The sequence below is a fragment of the Ambystoma mexicanum genome, chromosome 1q, assembly GCF_040938575.1.
Source record: "Ambystoma mexicanum isolate Mex_15411 chromosome 1q, UKY_AmexF1_1, whole genome shotgun sequence".
In the NCBI taxonomy this organism is placed as follows: Eukaryota; Metazoa; Chordata; class Amphibia; order Caudata; family Ambystomatidae; genus Ambystoma; species Ambystoma mexicanum.
The window spans coordinates 143155169-143178576 of NC_090922.1; the positions used below are offsets into that span (position 1 = coordinate 143155169).

A 23408-nucleotide genomic window follows, 5' to 3' on the forward strand; every position below is an offset into this window, starting at 1 on the left:
TGTCATGGTAAGCTAAGTCATGTAGAAACCTTGTAGAGAAAACAGACCATGCAAAGCACCTCTACTTACTCCCCTAAGCCACAAATTGCCAGATTGCAAAATTCTATAGATTAGAAAGCTGGAAGGAAATATGGCCACATTTAACTAAGGGTGGGATTAAGACCATGGCTTTCTTGGGGGCAGTAGCCACAGTACGTCCTTCCTGGAGGTTCCTGAGTCCTGATAGGGTCATTAAGGGGTATCAGATAATAGAATTGCGGCAAAAATGTCACCGGTAAAAGAAATTGCGGTAAAAATGCTGTGGTTTGACCCGGTAAAGGTGTACCCCATTATACCATTTAAAGGGAGCAGAGGTTGCGGGGGTGTCCCACGCTCGCCTTTAAATGGTATAATGGCTCCAGGGGTTGCGGGGGTGTCCCCAGGATCCTTTATATTATTGTGGCGGCAAAACCACAGCATGTTTGCCGCAATATTTTATATACAAAGCCATTTTTGCCGCGATTTTAAGACATGGAACCCATTAAGGTAATGGTTTGATTGGTATGTGAGGTAGGAATTCCCTTTGGCTGGGGCTGGGAGTTTATGGGCGTTAATTTACATATTCCTGCCTTTGACTAGCCTTCTCACCCTGGCCTGCAGTTACTGTGTCCTGTTAATAGAGGGCATAGCGCAAATGTTAGGTCAAAACAGCGGTGTAAGGTGTAGTTTACAGATTGGATTCCCAGGTCAACCTGGTGTTTTAGTTATTTTTGTGCGTTTGGGGGTTTGCTACCTACTGTTTTATGGCTGCTTCAAGGGCATTTGAAAATTACGCATTGAAAACTAAATATTATAATGAAACATTAGCATAATATAACATGACCTAACCAGCCAGTATAAAAGGAAACCACATCATATTCCCTCCTCCACCGAAAGGGGGGAATCAGTACACCCTCAGGTAGATTCTAGCTAACTTGCATGTAGCTTTGGGAAAAGGACATATTGATCCCAGCAGAACTAGACATTACACAAAATGTTTCTACAGCTTAAAATATAACATAACAGAGTGTAGCATACCATATCTAATAGAGTGTACACATTTCAAAACCGGATATGGCATAGATAATGTATCTCAGTGCAGGCATATAGCAAGAAATTCAATTTCTTGGCATCCTAAACATATAATGATGCAACCCAGCAGAACCAGCACTGCAAAGGTAGCGTGTCACACACAGAGAAACACAAACACACCCTCTGCTTTAGACTCACTGTTTCTGGGTTTGAAGTCTTCTGCCACTCTTGAGTTGACTCTGGTGTTAGGAGCCCCTATACATTGTTGCACCGAAGCATGTGTAGCTATTTTAACATTTTGATTCCAGTAATGAGATTCCATTTTTTATATATGTTAATTCAATTTCTCTTTCAACTGATGTTTAAATTATTGCAGTAAAATAGATACACACACATAATAGTGGCAGATTAGACTTGTCAGGCCCTCCTAATCATGCCGCTGCAACAACATTTACTCTATCTCTATCCATCTCCATCTTTACTCTCATCGTGCAGTTACTGCTGTGTGATTGGTTTTACTGATTTCGGGTCCCTGTCTTCACCACAAAGTTAGTGAAGGAACATCCTCAAATTACTCCTCAACCTCCTTTAATAAACCCTATCCCATGACTACATGTTCTAGAACCACAATTTTCCTAATGCACGTACACCCTCCTGAGGAATTTAAATCTCTCTTGCTCATAGATCCCATAGCTTCTTCAGAACACAGTCACCCATATCCTCCTTTCTGGTTTGTTTCAGAGCTCCAGCATCTGTAGAACAGCGGTGCATGCTGGTGTTATCAACGATGAGACTGGAGGGTATGTTGACATTATGCCGGTAGACAAGAAGAACAACTACGTGGGCTCCAACAAGAATGGAGTCCGGTCAGAAAGGTGCAGTATTCTTCTGTTATACTATCATATATTGTAGTGGGTTGGGGATATGGCATGGTACACTGTAATGTGGTCGGTTATGATATGCCTTGCTGATGAATTGAGGCTTAAAGTCTCTGTTAAGAGGCTGTGCCAAAAATGGACTCCATGAATCGTCTACTGTTTTAGAACGGTGATATTGTGTATTGTTGGTGGCGTTGTAGAAAGAATCTGTTCCAGTTAAGGGTCAACACAGGAAAGAGCTCTCTCTATGCTCTACTATATTTGTAAATGCAACATATTTGAAGGAGCGTATACCTGTTCGGGCATACGTTCATATTTAGAGTTATATGGCTAATGCCTGATGCCATCAAGTATATTGTTTGCAGATTAAAAATGACTTAGCCTGTTTGACCTTATTTCCTTTAGCAGTTTAATTGGATTTATTTATTCCACACGTGAAACAAAAGCCTGGAGGCATGGGGTGTCAAAACAAGACAAGACAACAAAAAACAAAGAAATCCAGGAAGAAGTCAGAAGCAAAGCAAATCAGGAGGAGAGGAACATCGGGATCAGTAAAATAGGACAGTTTTTAACCTGGGTTTAAAGAGAGAGAAACTAGGACAAGATCTAAGGTCCAAATGAAGGGCCTTCCAGATCTGAGGTGCTGCATAAGGGAAGGATCTCTCTTACGCATAAGAACGCCGAGATCTTGGAGTATCTAGAAGGCAGGTGTTATTCGATCTCAATAATCTCAGAGCAGATGTTCGCAAAATGAGATTAAAGAGGAATTTAGGAACCTGCCCAAAAAGGCATTTGTATGTGATGCTCTTCTTGCTACTGTAACATACTCTCTCCTTTGCAGACCCACAACGATGCGTACCTCGTTGTTTTATGCCACCTGTAAGCAAGTAACATCATGTTTGGAAATGCCAAGCAAAAGGCTGGGGAAATAATCCAATTTGACTCCTATGATCGTCCGGACGACCGTGGCACGGGCTGCAGATAAAAGAAAGGGATGTAACTGTGCCAGTAATTTAAGATGGTAGCAAGTACTAGACCAAAGGCTATAAACCTGTCCTTACATAGATACATTTTGATCCAAAATAATCCCAAGTATCTTAACCTTCGGCTGTGTTGAAATATTACAATCTGCAATTTAAAAGGAAAGCTACTCTGAGCTAAGCTTCTGCAGCTCCGTAGCCATACTCAGCGTCATGAGTTCTGTCTTAGAGCTGTTGAGAGCAAGCTTATTAGCTTGCATGCAAGTTTGCAAGTACTCGTAGGTGGAGCTCAGAGTAGAGGCGTCAGTGACATAGTCACCCGTAAGGGAACGAAGCATTGCGTGTCATCCGCGTAATTGCCATATAAAATGCCAAATTTATTTAAGTTGCTCAAACAGGGGGAGAGTGAAGATGTTAAAAAGGGTGGGTGACACCCACGAGCCCTGTGGTACCCTGCAGGTGATAATAAACTCCTCTGCCCGGGACAATCTGCGATCTGCCATGCAAGATTTCACCCATTCAGTGGCAGCAGTGGAGAAATGCGCTGTATCCTGTAGTCTCTCTGCCTGGATGATGTGATCTACCAGATCGAAGTCGGCAGAGAGATCTAGGAGCATAAGCATGGTGGTATTTCCCCTTCCCCATGAACTGCAATATATTTGTTTTAAGTTTGAGTAGGGTAGACTTTGTATTATGAGCTCGTCTGAAACCAGATTGTTTAGGCCCTAGGATATCATGTTCAGATAGAAAGGTCTCAATCTGTAAATGTGCCACTTTATCCAAGATTTTAAGTAGTTAGGGCACATTTGTAATGGGTCGATAGTTTCCTGGTATGACAGGGTCAAGAGAAGTTTTTTTTTAATCAATGGCAAAATCCAGGCTTGTTTTATGTCACTGGGGACAAAGTTTTCCTTAAAAGACACAATGACAAATTTGATTATAAGAGGTAGCAACTGGTGGGCACAAGCCTTCACCGTAATAGCAGGACAGACATCACCCTTAAAATTGTTAGGCTTCCATTTGCTTAGGATGTCAGCAAGGTTCTGCTCGGAAATAGGCTGAAAAGCACACCCGGGGAAGGTCCTAGGTGTTGTCAGCACTACAATGTGATGTTTTCCTGAATTTTGTAAAGTTTATCTGAGAAGGCCTCTTGGATATCATTACACCACTTAATGTCTTTAATAGCTTGCAAGGGCTTTGGACATGGGACCTCAAGTTCTTTGAGGACTCTAAATAGCTCCTTGGAAATAGAGGCTGCCCCAGAAATGCATTGCTCATAGTAATTTTTTTTTGCTGAGGAAATAGATGTTTTGTACAACTTGGCTGCATGAGCGTAAAGGAATTTGTCCCCGTCGGTCTTGGTTTTTTGGCACTGTTTAAGTGCATTGCATCTATTTTTCTTAAGCACGTGGATCTCTGCTGAGTACCATTTTTCATCTGGTTGTTTCTTTGGTAAACATGACTTGACTGGTGCCAGACTTTCAACAGCTGTTTCCAGGGACCTATGAAAGACAGTTCTTCGGCCAAATGCAGATTGGACAGATTGTCAATAGTGGGTAAAATGTAAGGTGCCTTCGCTGTGGGAGTACGTTTACGTACGTTTCTATAGGAGACCTGACATTTTTCTACTGTGGTTTTCATAGCCGGGGGAATGAACATAATCAAATCCAGAAGATGGTGGTCCGACCATGGGCATTGATTATTATGTATGTTATCAATGATAATGTTCTGTGATAAAATCCAGTCCAAGGTCTTTCCTTTGACATGAGATGGGAAACGTAATATGATGGGTAAACCCAAGATCGAGTAAAATAGCCTTGGCCAACATGGCTGGGGCATTGGACAGGTTAAAAAAAAACAAATTAATGTCCCCTAGAATCAGAGTTCTTGTATTGGGTTTTAGAGTGGGGGCCAGAAGGTCAGTTAAGTTTGTCAGGAAATCTGCTGTACTATGTGGGGATCTATAGATCACAAATACATTAACCATGGTATTGTAATTCACTTGAAACTTGGCCCAGATCACTACACATTCTGGAATCAGGATATTATCGATTTTGTGGATGTTTAGCACTTGGTTGTAAAGTAAGGCTACACCACCGCCTTTAGCATGTAGTGGGCCAGTCCTTATAATGTTATCTCCAGCAGGCACAGCCAGAGTAAGGGCAGATCCTGCGGCGTCATGCAGCCAAGATTGCGTGATAGCACAAGGTCGATTTTTGGAGTAAATAGAGGATCTGTGACCTCCGTGGATCGTTTAATGAGAGACCTTATATTCAATAACATACATTTCAATTTCCTAGAGCAACTGATAACTAAACCTTTCGTACAGGAAGCAGATGTGTGGTCATTAGGCGGCCTATCATATGTTCATGACGTGGGTAGTGCAGTTCTGTTGGTCTGGCTTGGACACGGAGAATCGTTGCCTCCGAGCAATTGGTTGGAGGGCAATTGAGATGTGGATGGTGATAGATCCCTGGTAGCTGGGTCTAGTGGGTTCTACTTGCCTTGAGTGTGCACCACTCAAACAAGATATAGCAATATTGTGTCAAACATTGATCATCATAGGGAGAATATTGACTAACAACAAAATGACGACAGAAGGTCTTAGGTTAAATCAACTGATACACTCATGCAACTCAGTTCCGATATATGATTATGGTGTAACCCTATCTTTAATAATTGACCATCACATTATTATGATAAATGTCACAATGTATTAGTAAATCGTGAAATACTAAACCTGGCTTCAGTGATGGATGGTCAGGATCAGTAAATACTTTAGAAAAGTAAAATCTGTAAAAAACTGTAACGACATGGCTAATGCCCATGAAGCTGCGCAATAAGATGAAGCATCGAAACAAATGCAAAATATCAAGATTCCTATCAAATATTCCAAGGGGCTTTTATCCAAGTTCACGCTACAGATTTCAGTCTCGTTCAAATTGAGAGAGTCCTACCGAAAAGCGTAAGTATATCGACAACTACCATGTTCCCATACCAAAAAGACCATCCTACCATCCGCTCACCTTATTGAGTCATATCGTTAATGAACACAGATGTGTAACTACTTTCTAAAATATTTTCAGAAACATAAGATGTACTACTTCCAAAATGATCCGCCCTGACTAACAAGGATCCATTCCAGGGCAAGCATTAGGCTAAATAATTAAAGCTCTTCTTACAAACAATACAGAGAAGGCCCACAACCATACCAGGCACATATATATCAAATGGTCTCATCATTCATTGTTGGGAGTCTATTTAAGCAGTGCATCAAAACCTTGTTGTGGGAATCAAACAGTGCGCAACGCGTGTTAATTCACCCAAAACACCTGCCAAGATTGCCCACTAGCAGCACTTTTATTATCAAAATCCACATCGAAGAGTTAGCAAAGATCTTATGCTTTTGAAGGACAGTCCAACACCAAAACGCCTATAACTGTATAAGCATTAACAAGATCAGCATAGACAAAACATAATTGGGAAGTTACAATAATATGAAAATGTTCAACTCAGAGATGCCAAAGGAACCTCTGCGGGTTGATACATGTGTCACAACTCAAGTTGGCAATACCTTAAGATAATTTGGGATGTGCCTTTGAATCTTTTATAATTTGCTGATATATCTTTTTGATATAAGAGCTCAACATTGCACACAGCACTGTAAAATGTTTGCTCACTATGGCTGTGTACAGTGCTATGGAAACAAAACAAAGAAGGGATGGCTGGCCTGATTTGCATATGTGGTCTTTCCACTTCTGTAATGGTTTTGCTGGATGATAAACTAGGGTCTGGGCGTTTGCCCAGAGCTGGGTCCGTGCCCAGAGCTGAGCCCATGGTTATGATTTATTCAGAACCTTCTGTCCATCAATTTTTGGTTTTGCTGTGTACAGTGTTGCTACATTTCCAGAAAGTAATTTCATCTGTCATAGATTTGTTTGGCTTCCCTCCAGGTGGGCAGCGTTAGAACATTCAGTCCAGCCAACCCCAGGCTAAGACTGTGGAATGCTCTCCAGCACTCCTGCTCCTGGAACACCACCATTCACTGCACCACATTAACAGCAAGCTCCACAAATCTGTGAATTTACCACACATTGAGCCTCATTCTAGGTCGGTAAAAAAAGTGCTGGTATTGATGTATACCGGCACTTTACCAGACCTGCCAACTAAAGGTTTGTCGGTCCAGGAGGTAAGGCAGGCACCCCACTGGTAAAAAAAGCTGTAATTACCGGCACCGTTATTGCTGGTGCCATTAATGATAGCGAAATGTAGTCTGAATGGGGATTAACACCGTCACACCGGCATTCGGAATCTGGCAGTAGTGCAATCGGAATGAGTGCCGGGAATGGTAATAGCTTTTTCCGGTATCCTGCAGCTCTACCACCAGGATACAGGCAAGGTTATAATGAGGCCCTTTCAGCTGTATTACCACAATGACGTGTTTTACTGTTCATTTACTGGGCATTGCCCATAAAAATATTCCCACATATAAATACAGTAATAAGAAAAACAGCAATCTTTTGAGCCGAGTAGGACTCAAAAGATTGAGTCCTACTGGGCTCAATGGGAATGGGGAAGAATTTTTTCTGGCGCCCAGAAAAGGGCAATTACCGGGTCCGGCAAGGTTGTAATGACCCGGTAATGGCCCTTTTCTAGGCGCCGGAAAAAAAATGAATACCGCCAGCTTCGTGATGAAGCCCAATGTCTTTTTGTACTTATCAGCTGCTCTTACCTTTGCTTTCATCTTCCTAAGTGACACCAGTTTGAATGATAATGCTAAAGAAATTGCTACGATATTACCATGAAGAAGAGAGAAATAACCATTGCAAATTATTCATGCGCAAATATATCTACTATGTATCAAAAAGGTCTGCATTAGGTTAAAAAACAATGGAAATTATAACATGGCACGTTTCAGAGTATGTGGTTTAAGCCCGTCAGCACTCAGCTTCCACGAACATGCTTAGAGGAATACTTGCCATAAAACTAGATAAACAAAATACCACTCTTGAATACATTTCGGTTTGTAGTATGTAGTATGTGACGAAAGATTTTACCTTTGCAACATTTTTTCACACATTTCCAACTTCACTGAGGTAGCATGCTTAGTATTAAAAACAATGCTGGGCCTACTGGTCACTTTCCAGTGCTACCCGCTTTGAGTGCCAGTACTATGTCCTGAGCCCTCTCACTTAAGTTCTTCAACTTAACTTCAAATTTCCATATGGATCGGCTTGGGCTCTTTTGGTATCGTAATCCATTGTAGGGTTTGGACGCGTTGTGTCTCATTCTTTTTGCGCCGTTTCCAGGCCCGGCACCACAAAGAACACTTAGATGTACAAGGTTAAGGAGACCTAAGCTACCTTTCGCAACGCTAGCCTTCTAGCGAATCCTTTTTATTTCCAGCATTCTCCAGCATGGGGTCTGGCATGGATTCACATGCTCATGAATATTCCCCGTCGTCAGGCTGGGAATCCTCGGTAAAGAAAAAACCAGTATCAGTTTCGTTTCTGATCTGTCTTTCGTAGCAATAACCAATCACTGGTCTCTGCGTCATACTGACCACAGCCAATGACTGCCCTCTACCTAAGCACCGCCTCTGGCAGCCATCTTCAGATTTTTACCGCACGTTCATGTGTTGGGATCCTCGTGCTATTGCTCTCGAGCGTTAGTGCTATTTTTTCGCGCTTTTTTCACAAAAACTTCGATTCTTCGGTCAAAGAGCCTCAAGCTCCACCGATACTACATCCGATCTACGGGGACCCGTGTCGGATTCATCTGTGCCCCTCAAGGGTGAAGATTTCGTCGAGCTACGCTTCGGAGGACTCCAGAAGCTTCTCAGGCCCGGTCTCGGAGATGGCCCAGGAGAAGGGAAGCTCGACGCCCGGAAAGCTGTTCAGGGTCTGCCCTGGATGCCAGCTGCAGAACGTCTTTAAGGAGGACGAACACTCTTTCTGCCTTTACTGCCTTCATGAGGACAAAACGCACGTGGAGAAGGACTGTGCGTTTTGCGGCGACATGTCGGAACGGACCATGAAGGACCGTCATCAACGTCTCGCCAACTGGCTGCAGGGTAAGAGCCCGTCTGGCGAGAAGAAGAAGAAATCCGAGCGGTCTTCTAAGACCTTTGAGGGCGCCCCGGCGACGGGGGCCCAACATAAGGCCAAGCACCGCGAGTCCGCTGGCACCGGGAGCGCCGAACGGTCGGGCTCTACGGGCGCCAGGCAGGGCGCACCCTCCCCGGCACCATCAACCACGAGCCAACGCTCTGGGTCGGGTAAGAGGAAGGCCGAGCACCCGGCGAAGCTCCTGGAGAGGCCCCGGTCGAGCTCGAAGGCAGAGGAGGAGCGTGGCAGTGCCCCCTCCCTCAAGGACAAGGCGGTGAGCGCACCTAGGGTGGTGAAGGCCTTGATCCATCCGACCAAGCCCTCTATCGAAACGGTCGCGGCGGCCCTGGCCCAGCCTGTGGAGGCTACTCCAGTGGTGGCGACCTCAGGGCCCAGAATCTCCCTGCCTCCTCGGAGGGAGTCTTCTTTTATGCCCATCGATAGGACCCCCGTGAAAACCTCCGTGGAGAAGAAGGGGGGGCAGGGCGTCGTCGTAGATTCGGCCTCAACCTCAGAAGAAGAGCTGGTCGAGGTCTTAAGCCACGGCCTAGGCGTGGAACAAGACCAGCCCGTCGGAATGGGTGCCGACGCAGGCGACGACGACGACATCGTCGAGGATGCCGACGGGGCCCCTGCTCGCCCGTCGGATTCCCCTCTGCCAGCGCCGCGAGACAACTCGGCGGCCATTTTGTTGGCCATACAGTCCTTATGCACTGAGATAAGGACGAGGCTACCGTTACCGACGGAGGAACCTCTCCCGTCGGGGGATCCAGAACCGGGACCTTCTGGTGTTCCCCCTGCCAAGAAAAGAAGGATCCATCCTCCACCTCCTTTTCAACCGTCGCGCCCCGTCCAGCCCTCCTCCCCGTCCACCCGAGGGGATGATACGGGGACTGACACGGCAGCGACGGGTACGGACGACGAGGCATACGACGAGGATTTTCCGTCGTCGCCCCCCACCAGGGCTTCTCCGCCCGACGAGATCGGATCTTTCCATTCCATGATCTCCAGGGCTTCCGAGCTTTTTCAACTCTGCCCCGAGGAGAAGAAAAAGGAAGGCTTCCTTTATCAGCGGCGCGAGGCCAAGAGGAAGACGGTCCTCGCAGTGCCTCTGTTGGACGACATTTGGGATGAGGGCCTTTCCCTCCTCAAGAACCCTTCCACGACGCCAGCTAGAAGAGACCGGTACGAGAAGAAGTACCGGGTCCCGGACACGGCCCCCCTATGCCTCCGGGCGCAGCCTACCCCGGACTCCGTCGTCTCCGCGGCGGCCAGGAAGAAAGCGGGGGGGGTGCGGCCTCCACATCGACTTCCCCGCCGGACGGCGAGGGAAAGAAATTGGATGCTATGGGACGTAGAGTCATCTCGTCGGCAGCGACGACGATTAAAGCGGCCAACGCCTTGGCTATCGTGGCCCGCTACGACAGGGAGCTCTGGTACAAGATGGCTCCCCTGCTGGATTTTCTGCCGGACGACAAGAGGGCTGAGGCCCTTGAGATCCTCCAGGAAGGTGAAGTGGCTTCGGACCACGCCATCACCGTGGCGACGGACATCGCCGACGCGGGGTTCCGCCAGCTAGGCAACGGCGTTTGCCTTCGACGTCGTGGATGGCTCAAAGCTACGGATTTTCGGCAGGACGTCCAGACCAGAGTCCTGGACATGCCCTTCGACGGGAACAACCTGTTCGGGAAGACGGTGGACGATTCCCTCCAGGCCATCAAGGCGGATACTGAGACGGCCCGGGCCCTGGGAGTCCTGCAGCAACGACGGACGCCCTTTCGGAGCGGCGGAGGCAAGGGCGCCTCCAAAGGTTCCGGTGGCGGTTTCGCTTCCTACCGTCAAGCGGCCCGCTCGTCGTCGCAAGAGGCCTACAGAGGACGAGGCAAGTCTAGCGGACCCCGCCGTCGTCGCCAAGGAGGTCAAGGCGGCAAGGCCGCGTCCAAGCAGGATTGAACCGGCCGTGGGGTCGGGCCCCCACCGAAGCACCCCGGTGGGAGGCCGGCTGGCGGGCTTCGTCAGCGTGTGGGAGTCCATCTCCACCGACCGTTGGGTGCTGGAGGCCCTGGCCCGGGGCCACGCGCTCGAGTTTCAAAGAAGGTGCCCGCGCGTCCCCCCCGTGGCCAGGAGAGAACTTCACGTCCCTCAACTTCTCCTGGAGGTAAAGGCGATGCTCAGAAAGGGCGCCATCGAACTCGTCCCAAAGAGGCTTCGGGGCTCCGGAGTCTACTCGCGATACTTCCTCGTGAAGAAGAAGACGGGAGGATGGCGCCCCATCCTAGACCTGCGACGGCTGAACAAGTTCATCAAGGCGCAGAAGTTCAGGATGGTCACCTTACAGCACGTCCTGGGTCAACTGGAGGAAGGAGACTTCCTGTCGTCGTTGGATTTGGAGGATGCCTACTTCCACATTCCAGTCCTAAAGGGGCACCGAAAATTCCTCAGGTTCGTGGTCCAAGGGCGGCATTACCAGTTCAAAGCCCTTCCCTTCGGACTGCGGTCGGCACCCAGGGTATTCACCAAGTGCCTCGCACCGGTGGCGGCGCAGCTGCGCCGCGAGGGGATTCACGTCTACCCCTACCTGGACGACTGGCTCATCCGCGCCAAGACGAAGGAGCTCGCCGTGGTCCACACGGCAAGGACCGTCCAACTCCTCACGGACCTGGGATTCTCCGTGAACTACACCAAATCCCACCTGGTGCCCGCGCAAGTCGCACTGTTTCTGGGAGCGAGGCTCGACACAGTGTCCCTTCTGGCCTCCCCGTCGGAGGAGAGGACCAGGACCATCTTGGGCAAGGTGCAACGGATGCTGGTGGCCGACGCGGCCAAAGTGAGATCCATCAAGTCCCTCCTCGGGATGATGTCTTCCTGCATCTACCTCATTCCCATGTGCAGGCTCCGGATGCGCCCGTTGCAAGAATTCCTGGATGCGCGCTGGATCCAGACGACGGGCAGCTTCGAGGAAAGGATCAAGCTCGACGAGAGTTTCCGGCGAGCGATACGGTGGTGGGGCACCCGCGCGCATCTGACGGCGGGCATGGACTTCCAGACCCCAGCCCACCAGGAGACTGTGACCACGGATGCCTCCCTGGAAGGGTGGGGAGCGCACACCGAAAATCTGCACGCGAGGGGACTCTGGCTCCCGACGGAGAAGTCCCTGCATATCAACGTCCTGGAGCTCCGTGCAGTGTTTTGGGCCCTCAGGTCCTTCCTTCCGTCCCTGAAGGGCAAGGTGGTGAGGATCTTCACCGACAACACCACCACCATGTTTTACATCAGGAAACAGGGCGGAACCAGGTCCCCAGCGCTGTCCAAGGAGGCGCAGGACCTGTGGCATTGGGCCGTCGCCCAAGGGATTTTTCTGGTGCCGTTTCATCTGGCAGGGATAAAAAACACCATCGCCGACTCACTCAGCAGGGAGCTGCGCTCGTGCCACGAGTGGGAACTACGGCAGGATCTAGTGGATCGCCTCTTCCGACGGTGGGGCACACCCCAGATCGACCTGTTCGCGACGGCGACGAACACCAAGTGCCGGAGGTTCGCCAGCAGGTTTCCCCAGACGAGGAGCATGGGCGATGCTTTCTCGTTCCCCTGGGAGGGCCTGTTCCTCTACGCGTTCCCTCCCTTGCCTCTGCTAATCCGGCTCGTCAACCAGCTCAAGAGGTCACGGTGCAGGATGATCCTCGTCGCACCTGCGTGGCCGAGGCAGATATGGTTCCCGGACCTTCTGGACTTGTCAGCGTCCCCGCCGATCAAGCTGCCGGCGGACGCAGACCTACTCTCCAGGGAAGGAGGCGCCATCCTCCCCCACGACCCGAAGTCGCTGAACTTGCAGGCCTGGCTCCTGCAGCGCTAGAGTTTGGAGGATACGACATACCGGCCGATTGCAGAGAGGTTCTTGCAAAGGCCAGGGCGTCCTCGACTCTTAAATGCTACGGACACAAATGGAAGAGGTTCTCTGTCTGGTGCCACGCACAGAAGATTAACCCTCTACGGATTACGGCTCCCCAAGTACTGCCGTACCTGCTGACGCTGGCCAAAGCTGGACTGGCACACGCGTCCATCAAGATTCATCTTGCTGCGATCTCCCGATACACCAGAACCACGGGGCGGACGTCCTTGTGGTCTCATCGTCTGGTGAAAGAGTTCATGAAGGGACTATTCAGATCGTTCCCGCCGGTGAAGGCTCCGGCCCCGGCGTGGGAGCTCAACGTGGTGCTGACCAAGCTCATGGGACCTCCGTTCGAGCCTCTGCACTCGGCCCCGTTGAAGTTTCTATCGTGGAAGACAGCCTTTCTCGTGGCCATCACCTCCGCACGACGAGTGGGTGAGATCCAGGCCCTTTCCTGCAAGGCCCCGTACTTGACTTTCCACGACACGAGGGTAGTGCTCAGGACGCACCCCTCTTTCATGCCCAAGGTACCGTCGGACTTCCATCTCAACGAACCCTTGGTGTTACCTGTGTTCTTCCCGTCGCCTTCGTCGCCGGCTGAGAGGACTTTGCACTCGCTGGATGTAGCTAGAGCGCTGAAGTTCTACGTGGATCGCACGAAGGGTTTTCGGAAGACGTCACAACTCTTTGTGAACTTTGGACCTGTCAATCAGGGGAAGGCTCTCTCGAAGGCTTCCATCTCCAGATGGCTCTCCGGCTGTATCATGTACTGTCACCGGTTGGCAAACCGACCGCTGCCTGGCCGTCCGAGAGCCCATTCCACCAGAGCGATCGCAGCTACCACGGCGTTCCTATCTGGTGTGCCCCTGCTGGACATATGCAGGGCTGCTACGTGGAGGTCGACGCACACCTTCACGAAATTCTACTGCGTCGACCGGGATTCCAGGGAGGAGTCCAGGGTCGGCCAAGCAGTGCTGCGCAACCTGTTCGCCTGAGGTGAGCCTGGTGAGGAGGTAAGATGCTTAATGTTGAGTTGATGTGATGCTTAATGTTGAGCCTTTGCCACCTCCCGTGGTTGTGCATGTGTGTACTGCTATGTATTCTTTATTCATGAGCATGTGAATCCATGCCAGACCCCATGCTGGAGAAGGAACAAGTTACTTACCTGTAACTGTTGTTCTCCAGCATGGGTCTGGCATGGATTCACATGCGAACCCTCCCGCCTACCCCTCTGCGGCTCTTCACTTGGTCATACTGCCACTTCACGTGCTTCCAAATCTGAAGATGGCTGCCAGAGGCGGTGCTTAGGTAGAGGGCAGTCATTGGCTGTGGTCAGTATGACGCAGAGACCAGTGATTGGTTATTGCTACGAAAGACAGATCAGAAACGAAACTGATACTGGTTTTTTCTTTACCGAGGATTCCCAGCCTGACGACGGGGAATATTCATGAGCATGTGAATCCATGCCAGACCCATGCTGGAGAACAACAGTTACAGGTAAGTAACTTGTTCCTTCTTTCCTCGGAGGGCTCTTCCATACTGAGCTCTTGCACTAAATTGTGCATTACATGTCTGAAGCAAGGGTACAAGGATGACACCATTGTCTTGGGCATGAAAATATCTGAGCAACATCTTTCATGCTTCATCAGAGTTTTCTAAAGCAGGGAGTGGAGAAGAAGACTAACTTGGTCCAATCTTACTTCTCCCTAAACCATTAACAATCTCTCTTCATTTGAAAGGGCAATAGTGTGGTCTTGCCAGTGCATAACTCTTATGCCCTCATTATGAGTTTGCCGGTCAGAAATAAAATGCCGGTAACAACGTACACCGGCACCTTTCCAGGCGGCCAACTCCAAGTCTGCTGGTAGGGGCTCTGATCTACTGGTAGGCCTGACCTGCTAGTAGATCAGGCCTGTACCAGCAGGTAAATGCCTGAATGACCAGCACCAGTGTTAGCAGTGCCGGTGATTCGGGCAACCCCATCCCATGGAGTCCTACGGGACTCCATGGAATGGGAAAGTTACCAGCGTCTCAGCTGCCCATAATATCACAGTAATGCCGGGATATCGGGCGGCAGACAGGGTACAGTAATTTTCCAGTATCCCACCAGAATTACTGACGGCATACCGGGGAACTCATAATGAGCCCTAGTCTTTAGTTGTTAAAGTTTGCTAACAGCCTTTGCTTCCTGATACTTGTATGGCCTAAGGAGATTGTGTCACTGGCAAACAGGATATTTAGCATGCACAGTTTTACTATTCACAGTCAAAACGATTACAAGATATCAGGTATTCAGGAAAATCTTGAAAGGAAAGTTGAAACAGAAGTCCAAAAACAGCAGATCACCCTCTTCTGCTGATTATTGGACTCCAAGGATTGACTGGAAACAGAGGAACTGTGACATATGACACAGGCGTAAGGTGTACAGCATGCTTCGTGTATGTTGAAAATCTTATCCTCCTCAACTCAGTGATATGATATGATATGGCATTTGTAACGCGCCTATACACAAGTGTTTCGAGGCAGGGAGGGGGGAACAAGGGGAAGACAGACAACGATCCTACTAGGCCAGGTGTCATTCAGACCGCGCAAGTGCAGGGGTAGGGGGAAGGGAAAAGTGCAAGGGGAAGGGGAGGGGGAAGTGCAGTACAAAGTAAGTAGAGTAAAACATAAATAAATAGGGCCAGCTGGTGGCAAGTGCAAGGTAAGTGCAGACAAGTGCTGGGAAGGGGGGGCTGTAGGGATACAGAGACAGTCCCGCAGTGCAGGGGTTGCCAGGGAGGCAGTGCAAGTGGAGAGTGGCTGGGCCTAGGACCGGGGTCGGTGAGAGTGGCCCAGTAGCAGATTCAGTGCAGTTTCAGTGAAGATTTTAGTAGGGGAGAGGGAGAGAGAAAGCAGAAGCAAAGAGGAAGGTTTTGAGGTGCTTCCGGAACCGGAGATGGTTGTCCTCAAGTTTCAGGGAGGCAGGAAGGCTGTTCCAGAGGGAGGCCCCTGCCGCGGAGAGAGATTTAACCCCAGCTCGTTGCTTCGAGAAGCGGCTGACCCTGAGGGAGTTGGAGACGGATGAGCGAAGGGCTCGGGAAGGAAGATATTTAGGAAGAGAGAGTTGAAGGTATTTAGGCCCCCGAAGGCCTTGTGGACAATGCAGAGGGTTTTGAACTTAATCCTCGCAGCCACTGGGAGCCAGTGTAGAGATTTCAGTCCTGGAGAGATACGGTCCCTGGGCTTTAGGCCAAGGACAAGTCCCGCAGTTCTGTTCTGGATGAGTTGCAGAGGGCGGAGAGTGGAGGCAGGCAGATTAAGATAGAGGCTGTTACAGTAGTCCAGCTTCGAGAGAACCAGGGCTCGGGAGACAGTGAGCTTCTTGGGGAAGGAGAGGAAGGGAAGAATACCTCTGAGGAGGTGCAGCTGGTAGTGTGACTTCTTAGAGACGTCAGATATATGAGGAGAGAAGGAGAGTGTGGAGTCGAAGATGACGCTGAGGTTTTTTGCCTTGCAGGTAGGAGCTGGAAGAGAGCCAAAAGAGGCTGGCCAGAGAGCTGCAGGGAAGGAGGGAGTGGGTGTGCCGATGAGTAGAATCTCAGTCTTACTGGCATTAAGGCAGAGGTCATTGGCGGCACACCATTCCTGGATGGCAGACAGACAGTCAGAGATGAGGGAAGGAGAAAAGGAGGCTGAGGGTAGCCTGAAAATGAGCTGGGTATCGTCCGCATAGCACTGAAAGTTGGGGCAGAGGGCGGCGATGCGGTGGGAAAGGAGTGCCAGATACTGGTTGAACAGCCAGGGAGAGAGATAAGATCCCTGGGGAACACCACAGGTGGAGAAAAAGATGTCAGAGAGGAAGGACCCAAGTTGGACCTGGGAGAGTCGATTGGAAAGGAAAGAGGTCAGCCACGCCAGAGCCTGACCAGTGATACCCAGGTTATCATGGAGACGGTTGAGCAGGATGGCATGGTTGACAGTGTCAAAGACAGAAGAGAGATCGAGCAGAATGAGAACACACAGAGTGTTGGAGACGAGGTTCAAGAGCAGGTCATCACGGATGTTCAGGAGAGCAGTTTCCATGCTTCTGGCCGCTCTGAAGCCAGATTGATGGTCATGAAGACTACCAACAGATTCAGCATGGAGGTTAAGCTGGGAGATGGCCAGTTTCTCCAGGAGCTTGCCCAGAAAGGGAGTGATGGAGATTGGGCGATAGTTAGCCGGGCAGGAGGGGTCGGAAGAGGGTTTCTTAAGAAGAGGGTGCACAAGGGAGTGCTTCAGGGGGCATGGGAAGACTCCAGAGGTGAAGGAGTGGTTGCAAAAGTCAGCCAGGGCAGGAGCCAGGGAGTCGATGTGGTCCTTGATAGTTTTGGAGGAACAGGGGTGAACCTGTTTAGACAAGACTTTCATAGATCAGACTTGTCTGGAAACCTCGTCAGCAGAAAAAAGGTGAAAGGCAGAGAAGGAGGGAGGAGGGGTGGCTGCAGAAGGGCCAGAGGAAAAGCCGAGAAGAGAGGGAGGGAGGTGATAGGAGGAGAGTGAGGACAGGATGTCCTGAGTTTTAGAGATGAAGTGAGAGGCCAGTGCAGTGCAGAGGGCCTGGGAGGGGACAGGAGAGGTAGAGACTGCAGCAGGGTTGGCAAGCTCCTTGCAGATTTTAAAGAGTTCAGCCGAGTTGTTAGATGCCGCAGAGATGCGGGCTTGGATAAGGGCTCTCTTCTTGGTGAGAACGGAGAGACGGTATTGCCTTTGGAGCAGGCGGCAGGCCAGTTTGCCAGAGGATGACCATGAAGCACGCCATTTCCTCTCTGCCACCCTGCACTTGCGTTTTAGGGTGACGAGATCAGAGTCATACCAGGAGTTACATTTGGCTTTGGGCTTCAGGCGGATTCTCATGACAGGGGCAAGGATATCAAGAGTATCAGATATAGCAGAGTGGAGCATGGAGAGGGCTGTGTTAGGGTGGGAGTCAGCCGAAGGGTGAGGGGGGGGCGAGAAGGTGGCAGAGAAAGCCTCAACTGACACGCACTTCATGGGTCGGATGACCGAGAAGGTGGGTGGCAATGATGAGGGTGGCTTTGCCTGCGGGGTAGGGAGGGTGAGGTGGGAGGATAGGAGAAAGTGATCACTCCAGGAGAGAGGAGTGGAGAGAGGGACTGAGAGGGGAAGGTCAGAAGAGATCAGAGCATCAAGAGTGTGCCCTGCAGAATGAGTAGGCCCAGACGGGAGAATAGAGAGTGAGAGAGAGTCGCAGAGGTCACGAAAGAGTCCAGTGGGGGGACAAGAGGCATCCAGGTGGATGTTGAAGTCACCAAGAAAGAGGAGTTGAGTGGTAGAGGACAAGAGTGAGGAGGAGAGGTCAGCCCACTCAGAGAGGAAGGAGGAAATTTGACCAGGTGGCCGATAGATAGTAGCCACGGTAAGGGAATGGCTAGGAGAGAGAGAGAGTCGGCAGACAAGAAATTCAAAAGAGGAGTAGGTCTGCGTAGGAGTGACAGTGGCAGGAATCCACTCAGGGAAGATAAGGGCAGCACCCCCCACTGCACGGTTGGGCCTGGGCACGGAGAGGAACTTGTAACCGTCAGGTAGGAGTGTGTCAAAGGTGGTGATAGAGCTAGCTGTGAACCATGTCTCAGTGAGACCGAGGACATCAAGGTCCAGTTCCTCAAGAAGGCGACACATATCAGAGTAATGCTTGATGGCAGAGCGAGAGTTAAGAGTGGCAATGTGGAGAAGGTTGCCATCCTTGAAGGACTTCCGGGGAGGGGTACAGATCAGAGGTATGCCCTGCGGAGGTGTAGAAGAAGGAGGTGAAGAAGGAGCACGAGAGGGGGCAGGGGGGGGAGGGTAGAGGCAAGGTAGCCGAGGACAGAGGAGGGGGGACAGCAGGTGTCATGATCTCTGCTTCCAAAAGATCAGGACTTGCCCGACTCCCTTGGAAGCAGACCCATAACCCCGGTTCCGAGTGCCAGCCAGTCCCAATTGGGACCTTTTGGACCCTGTCCTGGCGCCAGTGGCACCAGGCTCATAAAGATACCCAGTCCCAGCGCTGGAAGCGCCGGGCTCATAATGCTTGGGTGGACTTACCTGCAGCAGACCATGCTGCTTACTTACCTGCCAGTTGAGCCCCTGATCCTCTTCTGTTTGGGACTACTTTTCCTGTTGGGTGGGGCAGGAGCCACTCCCTTGGTTCAGAACACTGGAACTCTTCTGGAAAGCAGGAACTCTTTTCTTACCTAGGCGAGGCTGTGGAAGGAGCCACCTAAGCACTACAGGAGGCTATTTAAACCACACCTGATGGATGAATCTTGCTTTGCGTTATTCTGCATTCTCTGCAGCAGAACGCTCATCGTGTCTTCTGCTTCTGATCCTGGGCCTAAGGGAACAAAGGCTTACCATCCTGGAATCCAGTCTTCAGCAGCACCTGTAAAGACAAAGAAAGAACAGGTTAGCACTACGGTCTTCAGTGGCAGCGCATCTCTTACCTGGTCCATCGGCTGTCACCAACGCCTCGCGCTGCATTCCGGCATCTGAAAGACAAAGGCTTACCTACTCTTCGCATGCTCCGGAGGTCTTCGCACTGCATTCCGGCATCTGAAAGACAAAAGCTTACCAGCTCTTCGCACGCTCCGGAGGCCTTCGGCGCTGCATCCCGCATCTGAAAGACAAAAGAAGGTGCGTTTAAAGACATTGGGCAACTTTATTACTCACGTGCCATTACTCCTTCCCACGCCGAATCCAGTGGGTATTCCAGCACCCTTCAGCTTCTCTAAAGCTCCGAACTTGTACCTGCAAGATAAAAGGGACAGTTAGTGCGCATTGTGAAGCAGGCTACAAGCGCTTACTTACGTGCTTCCAGGCGCTTCTATTCCTCACGCGGGTTCGATCCTCAACTCTCATCAGCCCGCCATCCGCCATCGCCGGAACCCTGCAAAACAAGAGATATCATTACAAAAGACTTTTAAGACATTTGAAGTGCCCAGAACTTACCGTTCGTGCAGTTAACGACGGACAGCAGTCCTCTGAGGTCAAGAGGCCTGCACCCTTATCCAGTGAAGAAACTGGTTACGGCACCCTGCCCCGAGGCAGATGGAGAGCTCGGCGTTCACTTACCTAAGGTGAGGGCGTTAACCTTTGGGGTTCTACAGGAGATGAGAAAGGGAAGAGGAGAGAGGCACCCAATTACCCCAGTTCATTAATCCCATATTTTCTATCTGCAGACATCTTACTCTTCGAGTCAGACATACAGTGCACAGAGGTCCAGCCCAAAGAGCCAACCGTGTGTTACACATCACCTTTGAAGATACGGCATTCACCCAGTCAAGACCGGCGCCTCTGCGGGGATCAGGTGAGCGTTACAGCAGGAGAGGAAAGGAAGTTGATGAGGAGAGGGAAGCGTCTATCAAACAGGTGAAGGTTGGCCTGAGGGCCTTGGACCAAGACGGTCCCATTAGCGTCGACATTAATGATGGCCTTAGAGGAGTGGAAGGGGGCCAAGAGGACATCCCAATGGGTGCCACCATTAATGGGAGAAGAGGAAAAAGGAGAGAGCACAGAGACCATATGAAGGATCCATAGGTCAGGCGAAGGCACAAAAAAGAGGATGTCAGTGAGAGTTTCCTTAGAGCAGGCACTAGTGTAGGTGTAAGCGACAGGGAGGCCTGGGTTGGAGACCAGGATGTCTTTTTTAAACTTTTTCCTACCAGATTTAGTGAGGAGAGCAAGATAGTCAATAGAGAAGCAGTTAGAGAAGATAGGCGAGATAGAGAGCACCATGGAGTAGGAGGGAGTGGGGGGGGGAAGACAGACGATGCGAGAGCACGCAGACAGGAAGAGAGCGGCAAGCACAGGTTTACCACATTTCAGAACAACAACAGTAATGCGTATTAGGTACACAGTGGAGAGGCCACCTAAGTTTGAGAATCCTGCGAGGGGAGAGAAAAACCTAGTTTACCACATTTCAGAACAAAAACAGTGATGCGTATTAGGTAACACAGTGGAGAGGCTACCTAAGTTTGAGAATCCTACGAGGGGAGAAAAAACCCTAGTTTACCACATTTCACAACAGCAATGCGTATAAGGTACACAGTGGAGAGGCCACCTAAGTTTGAGAATCATGCGAGGGGAGAAAAAACCCTAGTTTACCACATTTTAGAACAACAACAGTAATGCGTATTAGGTACACAGTGGAGAGGCCACCTAAGTTTGAGAATCATGCGAGGGGAGAAAAAACCCTAGTTTACCACATTTCAGAACAACAACAGTAATGCGTATTAGGTACACAGTGGAGAGGCCACCTAAGTTTGAGAATCCTGCGAGGGGGGAAAAAAAACCCATAGTTTACCACATTTCAGAACAACAACAGTAATGCGTGTTAGGTACACAGTGGAGAGGCCACCTAAGTTTGAGATAAGTCGATAAAGTGCTACAGGAAGCGAATGCACTAGACCAATTCAAGGAAAAATGGTGGACGAATCTGGAATCATTCATGGATGGCTTCCAAAGAACTGTAACCATGGTAGACCCATGCAGGATTCAAACACCTATCAAGACTCTCTGTATACACAGAGGCATAGACAGGGTAGGGCCTGAGTGGGCAAGGCCCACCCAAAATCTATAAATGTCCACTCAGAAGTGCTGTGTGGGCATTTAGAGATGTTAATGTCACTGCAGTGGGGCCAGCTAGATTGTCTACATGCCCCTTTGGCCTAGAGGATAGCTCAGGGGCAATGCTCTCTACTCTTGTCGTGGAAGCAGGACGACGCAGAGCAACACAGGTTGAAACCCCGGGTCTGCGCTTAGAAACCTCTGAGTATTGAGTTTATTTATTTATTCATTTTATTTCTAAAGCTCTATGACAGAAGCCCGGAGGCATGGGAGCGCTGAGACTAACATACAACACAAAACAAAAAGAGCCCAGAGTCAGAGGGGGAGTCCAGGGTTAGGTGATCATGGGCAAAAGTCAGTTTTCATTCAAACAAAAAGGTTTTCAACTTAGGTTTCAAACTGGGTAAACTAGGGCATAACCTTAGGTGGGGGGGGGGGTGTTCCATGGGCGTGGGGATGAGAATGGAAAACATCCATTTTTTGCCAGTGTCAGTTTTGCCTTAGGTATAAGATGTAGGCCAGTGTTATTGGATTTAAGACTGCATCTATCCGGTAGCCATTTAAGCTGAGCTGCTAGATAGGGCGAGCGTTTACCATACAAACAGAAATGTGAGCTGCAGAGCGTGCGAAACAAGACTTTCTTTGCTACCGCTTATAAGTGCGTTATAAATAACCAATTGCAATTTGTTAGACAGTCCTCCTACGACTCTCTGTATACAGAGGTGACAGAAACTCCCACCCACCAAAGAGCATAACTCCACATAAGGGACTACTTATGTGCATGGAGCCGTGCTTGCTTTAATAGTTTGTTTCTCCGATTTGATTGATTTGGGCAAAAGTACATTCTGACAGTCTGAAGATTATCAGTTGGAGATAATGACTTCTCACTTACTGATTATTACATCTAGGCCCGCGAGAAGAACAAGACATTGGGCCTCATTACACGGATGGCGGTGGACCAAGGTGCTATTAGCACCTTGGTCCATGCCGGTTAAATACCACCTTGGTGGAAAGGGGAATTACCGCCCTATTCCAAGGTTGGCGGGGCGGTAATTCTCCTTTCCCCCATTCCCATTTTTGCCTCATAGGGCTCTATGGGGATGGGGAAGGCGCTAATTACGGTGGCGCAAATTGCGGTACCGTAATTAGCTCCCTGGTCCCTTTGCGGGTTGGTTTTTAACGCCTGCAAAAAGGAGGCGTTAAATTCTCCAACCCGCAAAGGGACCTCGTAGTAAGGCGGTAAGGGTTTACCGGTACCGGTAAAATGCCGGTACCGGTAAACCCTTACCGCCTACCGTGTAATGAGGCCCATTGATTTACAGTCATTGTAATGACAGCGTGTGGCGGCCATGTTTTTAACCCTGTAGGCACAAGTGACCAAAATAAAAACCATATTACGTCAAATCACAATGGTGTCCGGAATGAAGAAATCATGTTTCATTTAGAAGCCTCTGCATCTCCACTCTTAATTAAGATGTGCACTTCCCACCTGCTGCATTCTTGGACAGTTTTTGTTCCCTGCGGTTATTCAAACAGCAACCTTTCTGACTAGCTCTCTGAAAACCCCCATTTTACATGGATGAACATCTTCCAGGTTCACCATGGCGTCTCTTTGATTTGTTCCCACCAACCATGGGAGCCATTCTTTTTGAAATTACTAGTTGAGTCAGATGCAAAAACAATAAGTTGCACTGTTAATTTAAACTCCACCCCCCCTATCCTCCAAGTACCCCAAAAACATTTTAAATACAGTTCTTATGGAGCGCCTCCAAAATGTACATTATGGGCATAATTATGCCAAGCAGATACTTTATTTATTCCCACCCAGTTGGACCCCTTTATTTCTCACTGCCATGGTTGAAGAGAGCGACAACCCATGTGGAGCTTTGAGGACAATGAACACTACCCACAAACT

At 49.6% G+C, this 23408-nt stretch overlaps 1 protein-coding gene across 1 annotated transcript in view; it reads left to right on the forward strand.

Moving 5' to 3' along the window:
* The window catches only part of CRISPLD2 (cysteine rich secretory protein LCCL domain containing 2), a 257983-nt gene that overhangs the window by 193898 nt on the left and 40677 nt on the right, over positions 1 to 23408 (forward strand). The window contains exon 14 of the mRNA XM_069636263.1: positions 1792 to 1925. Within this exon, the coding sequence (XP_069492364.1) occupies positions 1792 to 1925 (134 nt within the window). The remainder of the gene's footprint in view (positions 1 to 1791; positions 1926 to 23408) is intronic.